The 17,813-nt window shown below is 40.5% G+C and overlaps 2 protein-coding genes across 3 annotated transcripts in view; one reads left to right on the forward strand and one right to left on the reverse strand.

Annotated features, from left to right (window-relative positions):
• The window catches only part of LOC100329477 (solute carrier family 12 member 2-like), a 53,890-nt gene extending 40,248 nt beyond the window's left edge, over window positions 1–13,642 (reverse strand). Inside the window, exons 1-10 of one of the 2 annotated variants that reach the window (XM_073909977.1) lie at window positions 11,964–13,642; window positions 8,970–9,092; window positions 8,249–8,324; window positions 5,238–5,333; window positions 4,849–4,988; window positions 4,646–4,756; window positions 3,534–3,642; window positions 3,323–3,450; window positions 2,377–2,461; window positions 684–835 (exon numbers count right to left, since the gene is read on the reverse strand). In XM_073909977.1, coding sequence (XP_073766078.1) covers window positions 684–835; window positions 2,377–2,461; window positions 3,323–3,450; window positions 3,534–3,642; window positions 4,646–4,756; window positions 4,849–4,988; window positions 5,238–5,333; window positions 8,249–8,324; window positions 8,970–9,092; window positions 11,964–12,392 — 1,449 coding nt within the window. In that variant the 5' untranslated portion in view covers window positions 12,393–13,642. Of the gene's footprint in view, window positions 1–683; window positions 836–2,376; window positions 2,462–3,322; window positions 3,451–3,533; window positions 3,643–4,645; window positions 4,757–4,848; window positions 4,989–5,237; window positions 5,334–8,248; window positions 8,325–8,969; window positions 9,931–11,963 lie in introns of both variants that reach the window. The other variant, XM_073909978.1, reaches the window with a different exon arrangement.
• Window positions 1–17,813, forward strand: part of si:ch211-87m7.1 — a 272,159-nt gene that overhangs the window by 105,232 nt on the left and 149,114 nt on the right. The window lies entirely within an intron of this gene.

Here is a 17,813-nt window from a genome sequence, read left to right on the forward strand (position 1 = left end):
GGCTTTGAATTAAAAAGTGCAATTATTTCCTCGTTGTTAAAAGAGTCTGCAAGTTCGTGTTCCATGGATATAGTGATGTTGTTGTGGAATTTGGACACCGATGATGCAAAGCGTGATTTTATTCGCTTTATTCGATGCGCAGCAGGAAAAAAAAGTCAGCAGCGCAAGTCGTTGGCATGTCTCTCCCGGATCAGAGCGAGTTTTGTGCTGTGAAATACAGCGCTGCGTGCAATAAACTCACATTCAGGCAGGCGAAGTAGGTCTGTATTCAAGTCAATAAAATAATAACTTTAATGAATAAAATATCTTCGTTAGAATGTGATGAGTTATTCACTTCTCTGCCAGGGATGCTCTATGGTTTTAAAACCCTTTTCAAACTGTATCGTTTAGACCTGGATCATTATTTTATATTAAATGCACTGTAGTTTATTGAGGATGTCTGATGACTAGCGCGCTTCTGCTGAGCCAGCTGTGGTAGCTTAGCAACCGAGTCGCGACGTCAACACACAGAATCTGTCAGCACAGTTCAGCACGGTTGTCTAACCGTGCCGAGAATTCCGGGCCGAGAACGGTTTGTAATCGTGCCGCGCCGTTCCAGGCTCAAGTGGAGAAACAACCGTAACCGTACCGAAGTGTTCTTAGAACGGTTTGGCACGATAGTGGAAAAGCAGCTACACACACACCTGGAAGTCGTTCAGCAGGCCATATTTGCATCCGCCCTCTCTGCAGATGGAGAAGTCGTATCCCAGAGAGCAGGCGGCATCAGTGCAGTTCTCCAGAGAGCCCAGAACAGTGTCATTATCATCACCGGTGGCGTCCCGCACGATACAGGAGCCTGAAACACACACAACACATCAGACCTGCTCTCAACCAGTCAGAAGAAAGAAGAAGATTTATTTTATTTACTTATTTAACCAGGCCAGAAACAACATCTCTTCCACCAGATGCGGGCAGCAGAGGACAGAGTTACAGAAAAATACACATCACAACACACAAAACTAATATGAGCCATTATCAACTATTAAATATGTGCACTCTAAACAGACAGACTTTAGATAGTGATAGATTGTACAGATATCATAAGTTGTACATCTTGAAGCTCACAAACCAAGCATGAAAACAAAGGAATTGTCTGTAGACCTCAGAGACAGGATTGTCTGGAGGCACAAGGCTGGGGAAGCTTACAGAAACATTTCTGCTGTTCTGAAAGTTCAATGAGCACAGCGGCCTCCATTATCCGCAAGTGGAAGATATTTAACCAGCAGGACTCTCCCTAGAGCTGGCCGGCCGTCTAAGCTGAGTAATCAGGGGGAGAAGGGCCTCAGTCAGGGAGGTGATCAATAACCTGATGGTCACTCTGTCTGAGCTCCAGCGTTCTTCTGTGGAGAGAGGAGAACCTTACAGAAGGACAACCACCTGTGCAGCAATCCACCAATCAGGCGTCTGTATGGTAGAGTGGGCAGACGGAAGACTCTCCTCGCCTGGAGTTTACCAAAGGAGGACTCTCAGACCCTCAGAAACTAAACTCTCTGCTCTGATGAGACTCAAACTGAACTGTTTGGAGTGAACGCCAGGCGTTATGTTTGGAGAACAGCAGGCGGCGCTCATCACCAGGCTAACAGCATCCCTACAGTGAAGCATGGTGGTGTCTGCATCATGCTGTGGGGATGTGTTTCAGCAGCAGGAGCTGGAAGACTAGTCAGGATAGAGGGAAAGATGAATGCAGCGATGTACAGAGACATCCTGAATGAAGACCTGCACAAGAGTGCTCTCCACCTCAGACTGGGGCGACGCTTCATCTTCCAGCTGGACAATGACCCAAAGCACACCGCCAACATATCAATGGAGCGGCACAACAACAACTTGGTGAATGTCTGTGAGTGGCCCAGCCAGAGCCCAGACCTAAATCCTATTGAGCATCTCTGGAGAGATCTGAAAATGGCTGCACACCGTCGCTTCCCATCCAACCTGATAGAGCTTGAGAGGTCCTGCAAAGAGGAACGGGCAGAAATTCCCAAAGACAGCTGTGCAGAGCTTGTGCATCATATTCAGAAAGACTTGAGGCTGTAATCACTGCCAGAGGTGCATCAACAGAGTATTGAGCAAAGGCTGTGAATACTGATGTACATCTGATTTATCAGCTGTTTATTTTGAATAAATTTACAACAATTTCAAAATCTCTTTCTTCACATTGTCATTATGGGGGATTGTGTGTAGAATGTTGAGGAAATACATCAATTTATTCAATTTTGGAATAAGACTGTAACAAAAACAAATGTGGAAAAAGTGAAGCGCTATCAGCACTTTCCAGATGCACTGTGGTTGATAATAGATGTTAATCAGTCAGCATTCAGAAGAAGTTCAGACGAGTTTTACCATTGGAGATGGCGACGGCGATGTAGACCACACCGGTTATGAGGATCGCCAGCAAAGTTCCTTTGGGAATCGCAGACTGAGGATCCTGGAGAGACGAGATACTGACAGACATTACTGACAAAAATACACCAATACAAATATAAACACAGGCGAGGCAGTGGCGCAGTAGATAGTGCTGTCGCCTCACAGCAAGAAGGTTGCTGGTTCAAGCCTCGGGTCAGTTAGCGTTTCTGTGTGGAGTTTGCATGTTCTCCCAGCGTTTGTGTGGGTTTCCCCCACAGTCCAAACACATGCGGTACAGGTGAATTGGGTAGGCTAAATTGTCTGCAGTGTGTGAGTGTGTGTGTGGATGTTTCCCAGAGATGGGTTGCGGCTGGAAGGGCATCCGCTGCGTAAAAACTTGCTGGATAAGTTGGCGGTTCATTCCGCTGTGGCGACCCCAGATTATTAAAGGGACTAAGCTGACAAGAAAATGAATGAATGAATGAAAAATAAATATAAATAAAAAATAAATAGCTATAAAATAGCTTTTAAAAGGGACCTATTATGCAAAAATTAGTTTTATGTAGAGTTTTAACCTAGTGGTGTGTGTGAGCAGTGTGTGGATATCTCCAGCCTCTAATGCTCAACATGAATGAATTCTAATATTTATAATCAGACTTGATGAATGAAACACTTTGATTGACATTCTCCTTTTGTACATGTCATCAAAGGGGGAAAGCCCCGCCCACTAGTGTCCATCTCTCCATCTAATTAGCATGTCCAGCAGCCCTGAGTGAGAAGCAGCCGTCTGTCCATTAGCCATTAGAGTGTTTGAGCTGCTAAAGATGATGTCAGCATAGACTAAGAGGATTATAGATGTGGAGTTCTAGATGACGGCAGTCTCCATAGACTGACAGAAGCATGAAAACCCTGCCTAATGATGAGGTCAATGAGCAGAACTCACCGCCAGATCTCCAGATATGTTTGCTCCTGCCAGGATTCCTGTCGCGGCCGGAAAGAAGATGGCGAAGACAGAGAAGAAGGTTTCCTCCTCTCTGAAATCTGGACCCATGTTCTCCATCATTATGGCAGCTTTCAGACACACAAGCACAGGGATGAAGACGTCAGCTTAATTCATCAGCGTTCATCAGTGCTGAAGAGTGCAGACGTCTCACCGCTATAACCGAAGAAACCCCTGGATTCCTTTGACTTCATGGGAATGATGGATCCGATGAAATAGTTGACAATGGCTGCCAGAAGAATCACCAGTAACACAATCTGAGCCTGCGGGACCATCAGAACATCAGAGAGCAATAAATACAGTATCAGAGGAGACACATAACATACGCTATAGCTGGAGAAAACTGCCATGCTAGAACGTTTGATTATATTACTATAGTTATTGTGTTACCATAGCAACTGTAGAATCACCACAACAGATCAATTACTTTAGGTGTTCTGTTACCATAGCAACTGTAGAATCACCACAACAGATCAGTTACTTTAGGTGTTGTGTTACCATAGCAACTGTAGAATCACCACAACAGATCAATTACTATAGTTATTGTGTTACCATAGCAACTGTACAATCACCACAACATATCAGTTACTTTAGTTGTTGTGTTACCATAGCAACTGTAGAATCACCACAACAGATCAGTTACTTTAGTTGTTCTGTTACCATAGCAACTGTAGAACCACCACAACAGATCAATTACTATAGTTGTTTTGTTACCATAGCAACTGTGGAATCACCACAACAGATTAGTTACTTTAGGTGTTCTGTTACCATAGCAACTGTGGAATCAACACAACAGATCAATTACTATAGTTGTTGTGTTACCATAGCAACTGTAGAATCACCACAAAAGATCAATTAGTATAGTTGTTGTGTTACCATAGCAACTGTAGAATCACCACAACAGATCAATTACTATAGTTATTGAGTTACCATAGAAACTGTAGAATTGCAACAACATATCAGTTAGTTTTGTTGTTGTGTTACCATAGCAACTGTAGAATCACCACAACACATCAATTACTACAGTTGTTGTGTTACCATAGCAACTGTAGAATCACCACAACACATCAATTACTACAGTTGTTGTGTTACCATAGCAACTGTAGAATCACCACAACACATCAATTACTACAGTTGTTGTGTTACCATAGCAACTGTAGAATCACCACAACAGATTCACTCAGGTACTTTACAGGGATGTAGTTCAAAATCACTACAGTATTTATGGTAATCTACTACAGTGTTCATGTTCTGGAAGATTCTGACCTTGGCCTCCCACTCCATCCCAGCGACTGAGATTCCGAGCAGTAAAATGACCGTCAGCGTTCCCACAATCCTGATGTCATTGATCTCATCGGTCATCAGAGCGTCGATACTCTGATCAACACATGCAAAATACAAATCATACAGTACATGTGAGTGCGTGTGTAGAATATCATCATCATCATCATCATCATCATCATACTCACATCAAGAAGTTCAACAACGGTTTCTGCAAAGCCCACCACATACATGGCCACAGCCACGGCATTAGCGAAGGCAAAGATCAGCCCGATGGATCCTCCAAACTCTGGACCCAAACTCCTAGAGATCAGGTAATATGCACCACCTGCAGTATAACACACACACACACACACACAAGCAAGCACACGCACGCACACACGCACGCATATGAAATGGAAATTAGTATAAGTTAGGTCATTAATAAAATCTTTTACATATTTGATGGATTTTCTTTTTACATTTAAATTACTTTTTCTAACAATGAGAAAATTCCAGAAACACATATAATGACGGCCTAAACATTGCTTGTAGATGTGAGAACACAGAGCTGTGTGTCTGATTACTCAACACTGACCTCCGCGCACGAATCCATTGGTGGCGATTGCAGATGTGGAGAGTCCAGTGATGGTTGTCACGACTATAGCCATGAGGATGATGCCACAGGACAAAGCTACACACACACACACACACACACACACACACACACACACACACACACACACACACACACACACAAACACACACACACACACACACATTCACTAACATGACCAGCAGTTCAACCAACTGTCCTGGGGTGTGTTTCCCAAACAACGACGCAACTCAATCATAGCACGATGCATCGTTTGGGAAAAGAGCGATGTAGTGACGAGTGTTTCCCAAAACCTCTAGTTTCTCTGTGACAGATCCATTGTTTAAATCACATTAGTTGTAACGTAAAACACCCATAATGATGCTCAAAACGGGGTGGAGGAACAGCTTCTTTACAGGAGAACCCATCATTTATTTGTGCAGATGATATTGTTTTACACACACACACACACACACACACACATTTAAAATAAAATCCAATATTAGTTTTGGTAAAAGCATGCACTCGCTCTCCATATTAACTGAAATATGTCAACAGCACATATAGAGCCTGTGTGTCCTTTACTGATATTATAGAGAATATTCCCTAGTCTATACTAAATTAACATAAAATCACTTACAAAAGCCAACACTATTCTCACATCATATATAATAAATATGCATAAATAAATGAAGAGGTCTGATGCAAAAATGAAAGAGTCGTCTGAAACTTACTTTTAAAATGAGCATTTTTCTCAGCATATATGTTTGTGTTCAGTTATTTCACTGTAAAGGCAATGCAAAGAACATATTATTTGTCATAAAAGTGATATTACTGAACACAGGAGCTTGAGAAAAATACCCATTTTAGGAGAAATTAAGAGGTTTTTGCATCTGCACTTTTCAAATATTGATATTTATTGAGTAATGAAATTTAATATTAATTAGTAAATGAAACCTACTTTAATAATAATAATAATAATAATAATAATTATTATTATTATTATTATTATTATTATTATTATTATTATTATTACAGTTTTTCTTGTTTGCTTTGATGCAGCCGTCAACTCAAACTCCACATTTTCAAAACAGTGAACACACACAGGCTTAAACAGCAGCACTCGTGGTCAAAATGACACATTTTGCTTGCAACATACCATGTCAAAACATTTAAAATATGCAACAAAAGCTAGTTTTAACTTCAAGCAACACAACTTGCAAACAAGAATATGAGCTCTGTCAATTAATCATTACACAATGGACAACAAAATGCAAAATACAGAACTCAGTGTAAATCAGTGCACTGTTGCTTGTCATTGTAGCCTATCGCCAATGCCGTTTGTTGTCTTTCTATTTGAGCGGTCAAATTTGCCTTTTTGCAAAGAGTTGGACCCAGAATAAGAAATGCTTTGATTAAATTTATATTGAATTCAGGACATTTTTCAAACTGTGGCTGAAAACTGAAATACTGTATATATATATATATATATATATATATATATATATATATATATATAAAACAGACAAACGTAATAAAATACTGTAAATAATACAGAAAACACATTTAAACCAAAATACAGTCAGATCTATTGGGGGTATAGGAAAATAGCCACTATTGACCTCCTCCATCCATGCTGACACAGAACTCATACCTTCCACCATTTTTGATGTTTGCAGACTGATTGCTAATTGAAGATTTGTGTGAAGGAGTGTCAAACCGGTGCTTCAGTGAATTCACACTGATCTTAGTAGTTTGCAATGGTTAGGAATAGATGGTTTCTGTTTGGTTACTATAGCTAAAACAATAGAGTTTGGACTGCTTGAATGACATCCGCGTTAACTGTTTTGAAAAATGGTGGGGAAATGTGCCAACCCAGTGAGAAAGTGTTGAAACAGTTGCAAGAACGGTCTTCTGCTCTGCTGGGATAGTGATAATGAAAATGAAGTGAGTTTCTTTAACCAGGTCAAAGCAAACAAGAAAAACTGTATTATTATTGACACATGTAAATCACTGCAGAAATGTTCTAGCCAGCAGGCTTGTGTCATATACAGTACAGATACTTGATAAATAACCCACTATACTTTAAAGCATTAGCGTATGCTGTGTGTTTGTTTTCACAAGCTTTGTAGACGTAACGTAAGTTCCGCTTTTAAATAATAGGTCACCTACAGCTTTTGTCATGAGCCACAACTGTTCAAAACGGCATCAGTGAGTTTTAAGTGCACTGCGAAGGGAACACAATAGTTAACATGAAGATCGCTAAAACTGAACTGTAGAAATAGGCAAGGCAAGGCAAGGCAAGTTTATTTATATAGCACATGTCATACACAATGGCAATTCAAAGTGTTTTACATAAACAAGAATAAAAGAAACAAGTAAAATAAAATAAAAACAAATAATAAAAATGCGTAAAAAAACAAAACAAAACATAAACACAGGTAAAATGTGACATAAAAGAATGAAGAAGAAGAGAAATAGTTTGAAAGCAAATTACAGCTGAGAGAGACGAGCTTAATGCTTTATTATTTATAATTCCAACTTTAAATGTTAGAATGTTCTACATGAATAGGGCATAGGGGGGATAAGTGGGAACAGCACACAGCCAGGAACTGTGTTTCTAACTACACCTCCAGAGGTGTAGTTGCGAGTGCTCGAGTTTGCGATGCAGTTTGCGAATGTTCGTTGGAACGACGTATTTGGGAAGCGGCAAATCAACAAACTATGCTTATAATGACGCAACTTGCAACCTTAGTTGGCTAACGGTGGTTTTGGGAAACGCACCCCTAGTTAGAAAACATACACAACATACATGTGGTGTGTGTGTGTGTTGTGCAGTGGTGCTGTGTGTAGTGGGTATGTCTAGTTGTGTTATGGACATGTATTGTCTTGTGGAGTGTGTAATGTGTGCTGCAATGGTGTGTGTGTGTGTGTGTGTGTGTGCATGTTGTATTTTGTGTATTGATGTGTATTGGTGTCTGTTGTGTAGTGGTGTGTGCGCATGTGTAACATACCGATGCCGGCTTGACCCACAATCCATGACATGCGGATGAAGAGCATCACCCCCCAGATGTTCAGCATGCATCGTATCTGGACACATCATTATTTCATAGATTATTATGGATTATTAGAGGAGATACAGTGAGAAACTGCTGACTCTGTAAGACATCACTTGATGAAAAAATCACAAAGACTGTAGCTACAACACACTGTGTAGAGAAATAAAAGGAAGTAAGACTGTATATAGGAAAGACAATATAATGTGCTGCTGCTATTTTATTCATTCATTTATTTCCTTGTCAGCTGAGTCCCTTTATTGTTCTGTGGGTCACCACAGTGGAATGAACCGCCAACTTATCCAGCATATGTTTTACACAGCGGATGGCCTTCCAGCTGCAACCCATCACTGGGAAACACCCATACACACTCATTCACACACATACACTATGAACAATTTAGCTTACACAATTCCCCTACAGTATGTCAACTGATATGCCAACTGACATAGCCGAGGCTCAAACCAGCAACCTTCTTGCTGTGAGGCTACCCACTGCGCCACCGTGCAGCCTGCTGCTGTTTTAATGATGGACAGAGCACATTTGCTGGTCATAAACTCACAGATCCTTTAATTCAGTTTCAGCACATGCCTCTTAACAGATCTGTGCATGCATGGCCCTGACTAGTGTTTGTGTGTGTGTGTGTGTGTGTGTGTGTGTGTGTTTGGCTCAGACTGACCAGCACTCCTTTAACCCAGCCGAATTTGACCGTTCCTCCTTTAGAGTCGGACAGGTCTTTAGGTGTGAGGATCTCAGCGGCCGTCAGCTCCTCAGCGGTGGGGAAACCCTCCTCAAACGGCTCCTGACCCACACACACACACGCAGGCACGTACGCACGCACGCACACACAAACACACACAGCAACAGCATTGGTACAACAGGCCTTGCAGTTTTTGTAGTAGTGTTGCGAACACTGTATTGCGTGTGTATGTGTGTGTGTGTATGTGTGTGTGTGTGTGTGTGCGTGGTGGGGTTCTGGACACCGTGGTTTGTGTGTAGTGGTGTTGTGGACACTGTGATGTGTGTGTGTGTGTGTGTGTGTGGTGTAGAGAACCGAATGTGTGTGCACTGTGTCTAGTGGTGTTGGGAACAGTGTGTGTGTGTGTATGTGTGTGTGTGTGTGTGTGTGGTAATGTTCGGGACACAGTGGTTTGTGCGTAGTGGTGTTGTGTTGTGGACACTGTGATGTGTGTGTACTGTGTGTAGTGGTGTTGGGAACAGTGTGTGTGTGTGTGTGTGTGTGTGTGTGTGTGTGTGTGTGTGTGTGTGTGTGTGTTGGTGTTCTGGACAACGTGGTTTGTGTGTAGTGGTGTTGTGGACACTATGTGTGTGTAGTGGTGTGTGTGGTGTAGTGGACTAAATGTGTGTTTACTGTGTCTGTGTTGCTGTGGACACTGTGGTTTGTGTATAGTTGTGTGTGTGTGTGTGTGTGTGTGTGTCTGATTGTCTGTAGTGGATACTGTGGAGTGTGTAGTATGTGTAGTTGTGTTTTGGACACTGTGGTGTGTGTGTGTGTGTGTGTGTGTGTGGTGTGGACACTATAGGTCTTTGACGGAGTGGGTCACGCTGCACTGTGACGCAGAGCTCGCTCATGGTGCTACATGGAGGCGTGTGTGAGAGACACTATTGTCTGAGGACAACTGTGTGTGTGTGTGTGTGTGTGTGTGACATCAGAAGACACCCAAACAATCATTCAACATAGAGAGCAAAAGAAACAGACACATGAGCTGCTGAAACACATCTCAGTGTGAGGCGATCAGAGAGAGCTCAAATAATAACCAGCAGTGGATAAAGCAGGAGATCACAGCTCCGCAGCTCAGGAGCCAGAAGGGTTGAGAGTTCACTGTAATGTTTCATCATCTGTTGTTCACTTTAGTTTTAAACTCCTGTCAATACATGTAGACTTCACATCATAAACACATGACCTGCTGTCTAATCAACTTACTTATAGAGGAGAGGAAGAGTACCTAGCTACTTTATAATAAATATGATGTGAATGTACACTTACCGGCCACTTTATTAGGTACACCTGTCCAACTGCTTGTTAATGCAAATTTGGAATCAGCCAATCACATGGCAGCAGCTCACTGCATTTAGGCATGTAGACATGGTCAACAGGATCTGCTGCAGTTCAGAGCGAGCATCAGAATGGGGAAGAAAGGGGATTTAAGAGGCTTTGAACGTGGCATGGTTGTTGCTGCCAGACGGGCTGCTCTGAGTATTTCAGAAACTGCTGATCTACTGGGATTTACAGAGAATGCTCCAACAAAGAGGAAATATCCAGTGAGCGGCAGTTCTGTGGGCGCAAATGCCTTGTTGATGGTCAGAGGAGAATGGCCAGACTGGTTCCAGCTGATAGAAAGGCAACAGTAACTCAAATAAGCACTCGTTACAACCGAGCTCTGCAGAAGAGCATCTCTGAACACACAACACGGCCAACCTTGAGGCGGATGGGCTACAGCAGCAGAAGAGCACACCGGGTGCCGCTCCTGTCAGCTAAGAACAGGAAACTGAGGCTACAATTCACACAGACTCACCAAAACTGGACAATAGAAGATTGGAGAAACGTTGCTGCTCTGATGAGTCTCCATTTCTGCTCACACATTCGGATGCTCGGCTCACAATTTGGCCTCAACAGCATGAAAGCATGGATCATCCTGCCTTGTATCAGCGGTTCAGGCTGGTGGTGGTGGTGTAATGGTGTGGGGGAGATTTTCTTTGGCTCCATTAGTACCAATTGAGCATCAACGCCACAGCCTACCTGAGTATTGCTGCTGACCATGTCCATCCCTTTATGAGCACAGTGTCTCCATCTTCTGATGGCTACTTCCAGCAGGATAACGCAGCATGTCATAAAGCTCAATCATCTCAGACTGGTGTCTTGAACATGACGATGAGTTCACTGTACTCAAATGGCCTCCACAGTCACCAGAGCTCAATCCAATAGAGCAGCTTAGGGATGTGGTGGAACAGGAGATTGGCATCATGGATGTGTAGACGGCAAATCCGCAGCAACTGCGTGATGCTATCATGACAACATGGAGCAAAATCTCTGAGGAATATTTACAGCAGCTTGTTGAATCTACGACACCAAGGATTAAGGCAAAAGGGGGAATAACCTGGTACTAGTAAGGTGTACCTAATAAAGTGGCCGGTGAGTGTGTGTTTGTATACAAGGTTAAATTAGTTATTGTAATTACTAACATGTTCATGATAACTCACTGTGCATAATATTCATTTGTATTTTAATAATGCATTAGTAAATGTTGAACTATTAATAAATAATGCTCAAGTTTTGCTTATTTTAAGTTGATGCGACTAAATAAATACACTAACTAAAGAAACCTTACTGTAAAACGGACAAAAATAAGTTTATTACTTGTTTTAACTTTGACTTAATATTTCTGAAAACAAAATAATTTTACCTGTATGGAAAACGCTTCTTGATTTAGATATTTGGACTAGAAACAAGACTAAAACTCTAAGAAAATAAAGCATTTTTTGCACAGTAAAATCACCTTAATCTGCACTAGAAAAAAGACTAAACCTCGATGTGCAAAATGGACTTTGGACTAGGAACAAAACAAAAACGCAAATTTGGAGTGTTAAATAAAGTTAATGTATACTATAAGCCCGACAGAATCAGTAATGGAGTAATCAGCAGTGGTCTGACCTTGTCCAGCTCATCATGAAGCTCCGCCAGCGAGGGGCGCAGAAGTTTCTCCCCCAGAGGAGCCTCCGTCTGCCGGTAGAACTCTATGTTGGGCACCGCATCGATGGTGTTGTGCCCGAAGGTGCGCAGGTAGTAAGTGCTGGAGTGCGTGTCCGAGAAATGCGACAGTCCACCTGTGGACGAGTGTAGGCTGGCCTCGCTGCGCACTGTATCTCCGTTCAGCCCCGGGTCAGCAGCGCCGTCAGACGGGCTCCAGAAGTTCACCACACGGGACCGGCTCTTGGGCTCCTCGCTGGATTTAGGAGCGCCGGAGTCCGCCACTGGGTCCACCTGGAAGCGACTCTGAGAAGCCCCGGCCCCGGAACCCGAGCCAGGCGGGCGGAGGCTGGGTTTGTGGCCGGACGAAGGAGAGGAAGGCTGGTCTGACATGATGGAGGACCCGCTGGAGATGATTAAGGAGATGATGGAGACGCGCGGTCCGTCAGGGATACACCGGAGGACACCGCCCGGTATTGTCGGAGAGCACACGTGACCGACTGTTCAGCGTAACTTTAGATTTTGTCCACGGGAACAAATAGGCATAAATAAGAAATGAAATGAAATGAAATGAAATACTTTCGTTGATATTTTCGCGCGCGTCACCGTGCGTAATTTCGCAGATTGTTTTTTTTTTTTTTTTTTTTGGCAGTCCGTTGCCTCCACCGAATAAAAAATGGGGTTAATGTGACTTAAGTCAGATTTCTGAGTGGGGAGCAGTGCTCTTCTCTGTTATTTTACAGACTTTCGTCTCTACATAGTATTTCAAACCACTAAAAAGTCATTAAAAGTCACTGTGTTAAACTGTATAGTTGTATTTCCACCATCAGAAGTGGACAAAGCAGAGTTCAACATCCCATAATGCTATTCACCACCGTAAATAAACACAAAACACTTCAGAATCACAAAATACACAAACTTTTTAACATGCAGACCAAATACTCATTAAATTGAAGGAATATTATAAATGCAAATAAATAAATAAAGTAATTAAAGAGTTGACTTTGAGCTAAACAGGTTAGGTAGCAGTAAAAGTGATCTATGTGGAGTATTTTTGTGCGTCTCAGAGGAACAATAGCAGTGTGTGGAGGAGAGATGACATCCAGCGCATTTGCATCGAACACAACACACTCTTTGAGAGCTGAAACACACACTTCAGCCTCAAAGGAACATTGTGTTTCTGTATTATGCTCATTATAATGCATCTATACGTTCTGTTTGGGGTGGTATTAGTTACACTCACCATCAGCTTTATTAAAGGGAGCAAATAAAGGCAACAGGGCTCTTTATTATAATCCATGCTCACTGCAAAAATGCTTTTCTTACTGTTTAATCAAGTTTTTAATCTTGTTTTTAGTCCTAATATACACAAATTCTTAAATCTCTGAGCGTTTTCTGGACAAGAAACAAATATTGTCTTGTTTTAATAAATAATGAGTACAAATTAAGAGAGATTTTCCTTAAAACAAGCAAAATAATCTGCCAATGGGTGAGTAATCTTGTTTTTTCCTTTTGATACAGATTATTTTGTTTACCCTGTTGGCAGATTATTTATACATTTTTTAATAAATACAAACTGGACTGTTCTAAAATTCACCCAGAAATAAAATGCAATTTATAACAGGTCAGAAATATGAATAATACACTGTAAAAGCAAAAAAGTAAACAAACAGTACAATTAAAAAAATACATTAATAAAATAATAATCCAATAAATCAAACTGTATTGAAATTAGTTTTCCTATAAATTAACTAAAATTGACCAAATAAACTATATATATATATATATATATATATATATATATATATATATATATATATATATATATATATATATATATATATACAGTTTACTTTTTCAGTTTAAGTTTGACAGTTTTATATATATTAGAAAGTTTATTAAAAGGCAAATAAATAATTTAAACTTCATATAAATTATTTGCTTATATAAATGAACAAAACCCTGTTAGTTTCTATTTTTAAGTAATCAAATATCTGCCAGCGAGGTCAAAAACAATAGTTTAATCTAAAAAAGCAACAGTCTATTGTTTTGTTTTGTTTTTTCAGTTAAAATATATAAATATTCTCCAATCCAGGTACATTTACCTGGAGAACAGGGATAGCTGAAGATCTTTAATTTTCAACAGATTTAATTGAGTTAGATTGGATTTATTTTTACAGTCAAATGCACATTTCTAAAAATTCATCCAAATACTGAAACTGCAATGAAAACAACAGGTCAGAAATCTGAACAATTAACTGTAAAAACAAAACAACATACAATTAAAATAAACAATAAATAATTTAATCTCTTCATTAACTGGTTGCCTATAAATAACCTAAAACTGGAAAAAAAATTATATATCTGTCATTTTTAGTTATAATAAGTAATCAAAACTAATCAAGATCAAATATCTGCCAGTGGGTTCAGAAATAATAACTTCATTTTAAAAAATGTAAAGCGATTATACTTCCACTGACAGCAGTCATCTGCTGTTATTGTTTAGCACAAACTCGTTTCTCTGAAATAAACCTTTAAAACATGTCAATGTCAATTAAATATATAAATATTTAATTAATATAAATTTATTAAATATAAAGAGTTAATATAAAGAGACATTAAGAGAAGATAAATAAGATGTTCAAACCTGACAGAAGCCAGACCAGCCGGCAGCTCGCTCTCTGCAACTCTCACATGGTCGCCAACTGAAGCTAAGCAGGGCTGAGCCTGATCAGTACCTGGATGGGAGACTACATGGGGAAGCTAAGGCTGCTGCCGGAAATGGTGTTAATGAGGCCAGCAGACGGCGCCCATCCTGCGGTCTATGTGGGTCCTAATGCCCCAGTATAGCGACGGGGACACTACTGTCAGTGAGCGCCGTCTTTCGGATGAGATGTTAAACCGAGGTCCTGACTCGTTAATAGCTCATTAATAATCCCAGGATGTCCTTTGATGAAGAGTAGAGGTTTCAAAAGGCCTCTGTCCATCATGGCCTCCCAACCCTCCCCATATCATAATTGGTTTCATCACTCTGTCTCCTCTCCACCAATCAGCTGGTGTGCGGTCTGGTGCAATATGGCTGCCGTCGTGTCATTCAGGTGGATGCTGCACATTGGTGGTGGATGAGGAGATTCCCCCACATAGTGTAAAGTGCTTTGAGTGTCCAGAAAGCGCTATATAAATGTAAGGAGTTATTATTAGAACACTGAAAAATAACACCCAAACCCGACGCTCATAAACTATACAGTCTTTATTGATTGTAAATGTCAGAAATAGAGTTTTCCTGAATATTGTACATTTCTAAAGGGCTCCAGCAAATGAATTACAGTACAGTAATACAGTTACAGTAATATACAGACAAATATGAGAGAGACTTCATTATTAAAAGTGTCCAGTCGGATAATATTCATCATGATCATCTCCATCACTGAGATCAGTTATTCTGACAGGTAAACGGTCAGACAGTGTAAACTTGTACTAGTGAGTCGAATGCTTAACTCTGATTGGCTGATGAGCATTCTAAGGTGTTCCATTATTTTCATATATGTAAACGCACAGGAGTGCGTTTCCCAAAACCACTGTTAGCCAACTAAGGTCGCAAGTTGCGTCGTTTCAAACAAAGTCCGTTGATTTGATGTTTTCCAAATCCGTCTTCCAACGAACATTCGCAAGCTGCGTCGCAAACTTGAGCACTCGCAACTACACCCCTGGAGCTGTCGTTAGAAACATAGTTCCTGGCTGTGTGCTGTTCCCACTTATTCCCCTATGCCCTATTCATTTAGAACATTCTAACATTTAAACTTGGAATGATTAAAAATAATAAAGCATTAAGCTCGTCTCTCTCAGCTGTAATTTGCTTTCAAACTATTTCTACAGTTCAGTTTTAGCGATCTTCATGTTTACAGTTGTGTTCCCTTCGCAGTGCACTTTGAAAACACTGATGTCATTTTGAACACAGCCTCATGATAAAAGCTGTAGGTGACCTATTATTTAAAAGCGGAGTTTGTTACATCTCTAAAGCTTGTGAAAACAAAACACACAGCATACGCTAATGCTTTAAAGTATAGTGGCTTATTCATCAAGTATCTGTACTGGATATGACACGAGCCTGCTGGCTAGAACATTTCTGCAGTAATTTACATGTGACAAATTGTAAAATTAGACTTCTCAAAATATATAAAAAATAAAATAAAATTAAATTAAATTAAATAAACAATATCCTACTTAATAATAATAATAATAATCAGGATCATCATCATCATTATTAATGTTAATATTAAAGTTGGATTTTTTCATTTCATGATAAATAATCAATTTAAAATAACAAAATTTAGTAAATCGCCTTATCTTTTATTTATTCATATGATTTATATATGATATGAGAATAGTGTTGGCTTTTGTAAGTGATTTTATGTTAATTTAGTATAGACTAGGGAATATTCTCTATAATATCAGTAAAGGACACACAGGCTCTATATGTGCTGTTGACATATTTCAGTTAATATGGAGAGCGAGTGCATGCTTTTACCAAAAATAATATTGGATTTTATTTTAATTGTGTGTGTGTGTGTAAAACAATATCATCTGCACAAATAAATGGTGGGTTCTCCTCTGAAAAAGCTGTTCCTCAACCCAGTTTAGAGCATCATTATGGGTGTTTTACGTTATAACTAACATGGTTTAAACTAGTGTTTCTCAACCGGTGGGTCTCGACCCAAAAGTGGGTCGCGGAGTGTGTGATCAAAAAAAACAACAAAAGTTTAATATTTAACTTATTTTGCTTATATAGGACTTTTATTTTGAAATGCGTGTGTGACAACCGTACCATAGGGTTTATGCCGAAGCATGCTAATGGGACTTTTAATTTGCCAGTAACCTGGGTTAAGCGCTTTCGGCGAACTATATGCCAATGCAAAAACCGGCGCGTTTAAGGTCTGTTTTCGTTAAAAATCAGTGATCTCCACTGGCTGAGTGATATCCGATATAAAGTGGGTCTCAGATTGTACAAGAAGCACTGCATTACATTACTTTTCCCCCCACCAGGTCTTTGTAAAATGAGCATTTATTTTACCCCAGTATTTTCATTGGAGCTTCTGTGCTAGCCTGCTGATTCTGACAGGCGCGTGCGAGTAAACGGCTTTTTGTCTCGTTTTACGCTTGAGCAACTAAATGAATGCCAAAGTCTATTTAACTGATTGTATTTTAGTTCCATTACAACATCGATGCTGTAAAAGGAACTGTATAAAATGGAAAAAGTTAATAAACAGGTCACCGGAAGTGTATCAGCATGGGAAAAACACTAGCTCGGCATATACCCTATTGACATGTGAAATTGTGGATTTATATATTTTGACGACAAAAAAGGCTTAAAACCTCAGTGTGTCATATGTAGTGAGGTGCTTTCACACGAGAGCCTGAGACCTACATTTAAACGATATTTAGAAACCAAACAACCCAGTTGCAAGGACAAACCTGTGGACTATTTTCTAAGACGACTCCAAGAGCTGAGGGCATCACAAAAGTGCCGAACATATATATTCAAAACAAGCACATCTTAAGGCTGATTTATACTTCTGCGTCAAACACCGGCGTATGCTACGGCGCTGACGCATAGCCCATCGCCGTGGCCGTCGCCGTCACTGACGTGCACCTCTCAAAAATTGTAACTACACGTCGCAACAACGCGTAGCACAAGCTCTGTGATTGGTCGGCTTGCTAGCGCCGACGAGTCTGGGCGGGACCGAGAGCCGCGCGAACGGCGCGAGCGATTGTTTACAAGTGTGGAGTCCCGTGAAGGAGCTCCGGATGGAAAGT

Source organism: Danio rerio, chromosome 8, assembly GCF_049306965.1.
Source record: "Danio rerio strain Tuebingen ecotype United States chromosome 8, GRCz12tu, whole genome shotgun sequence".
Classification (NCBI taxonomy): domain Eukaryota; kingdom Metazoa; phylum Chordata; class Actinopteri; order Cypriniformes; family Danionidae; genus Danio; species Danio rerio.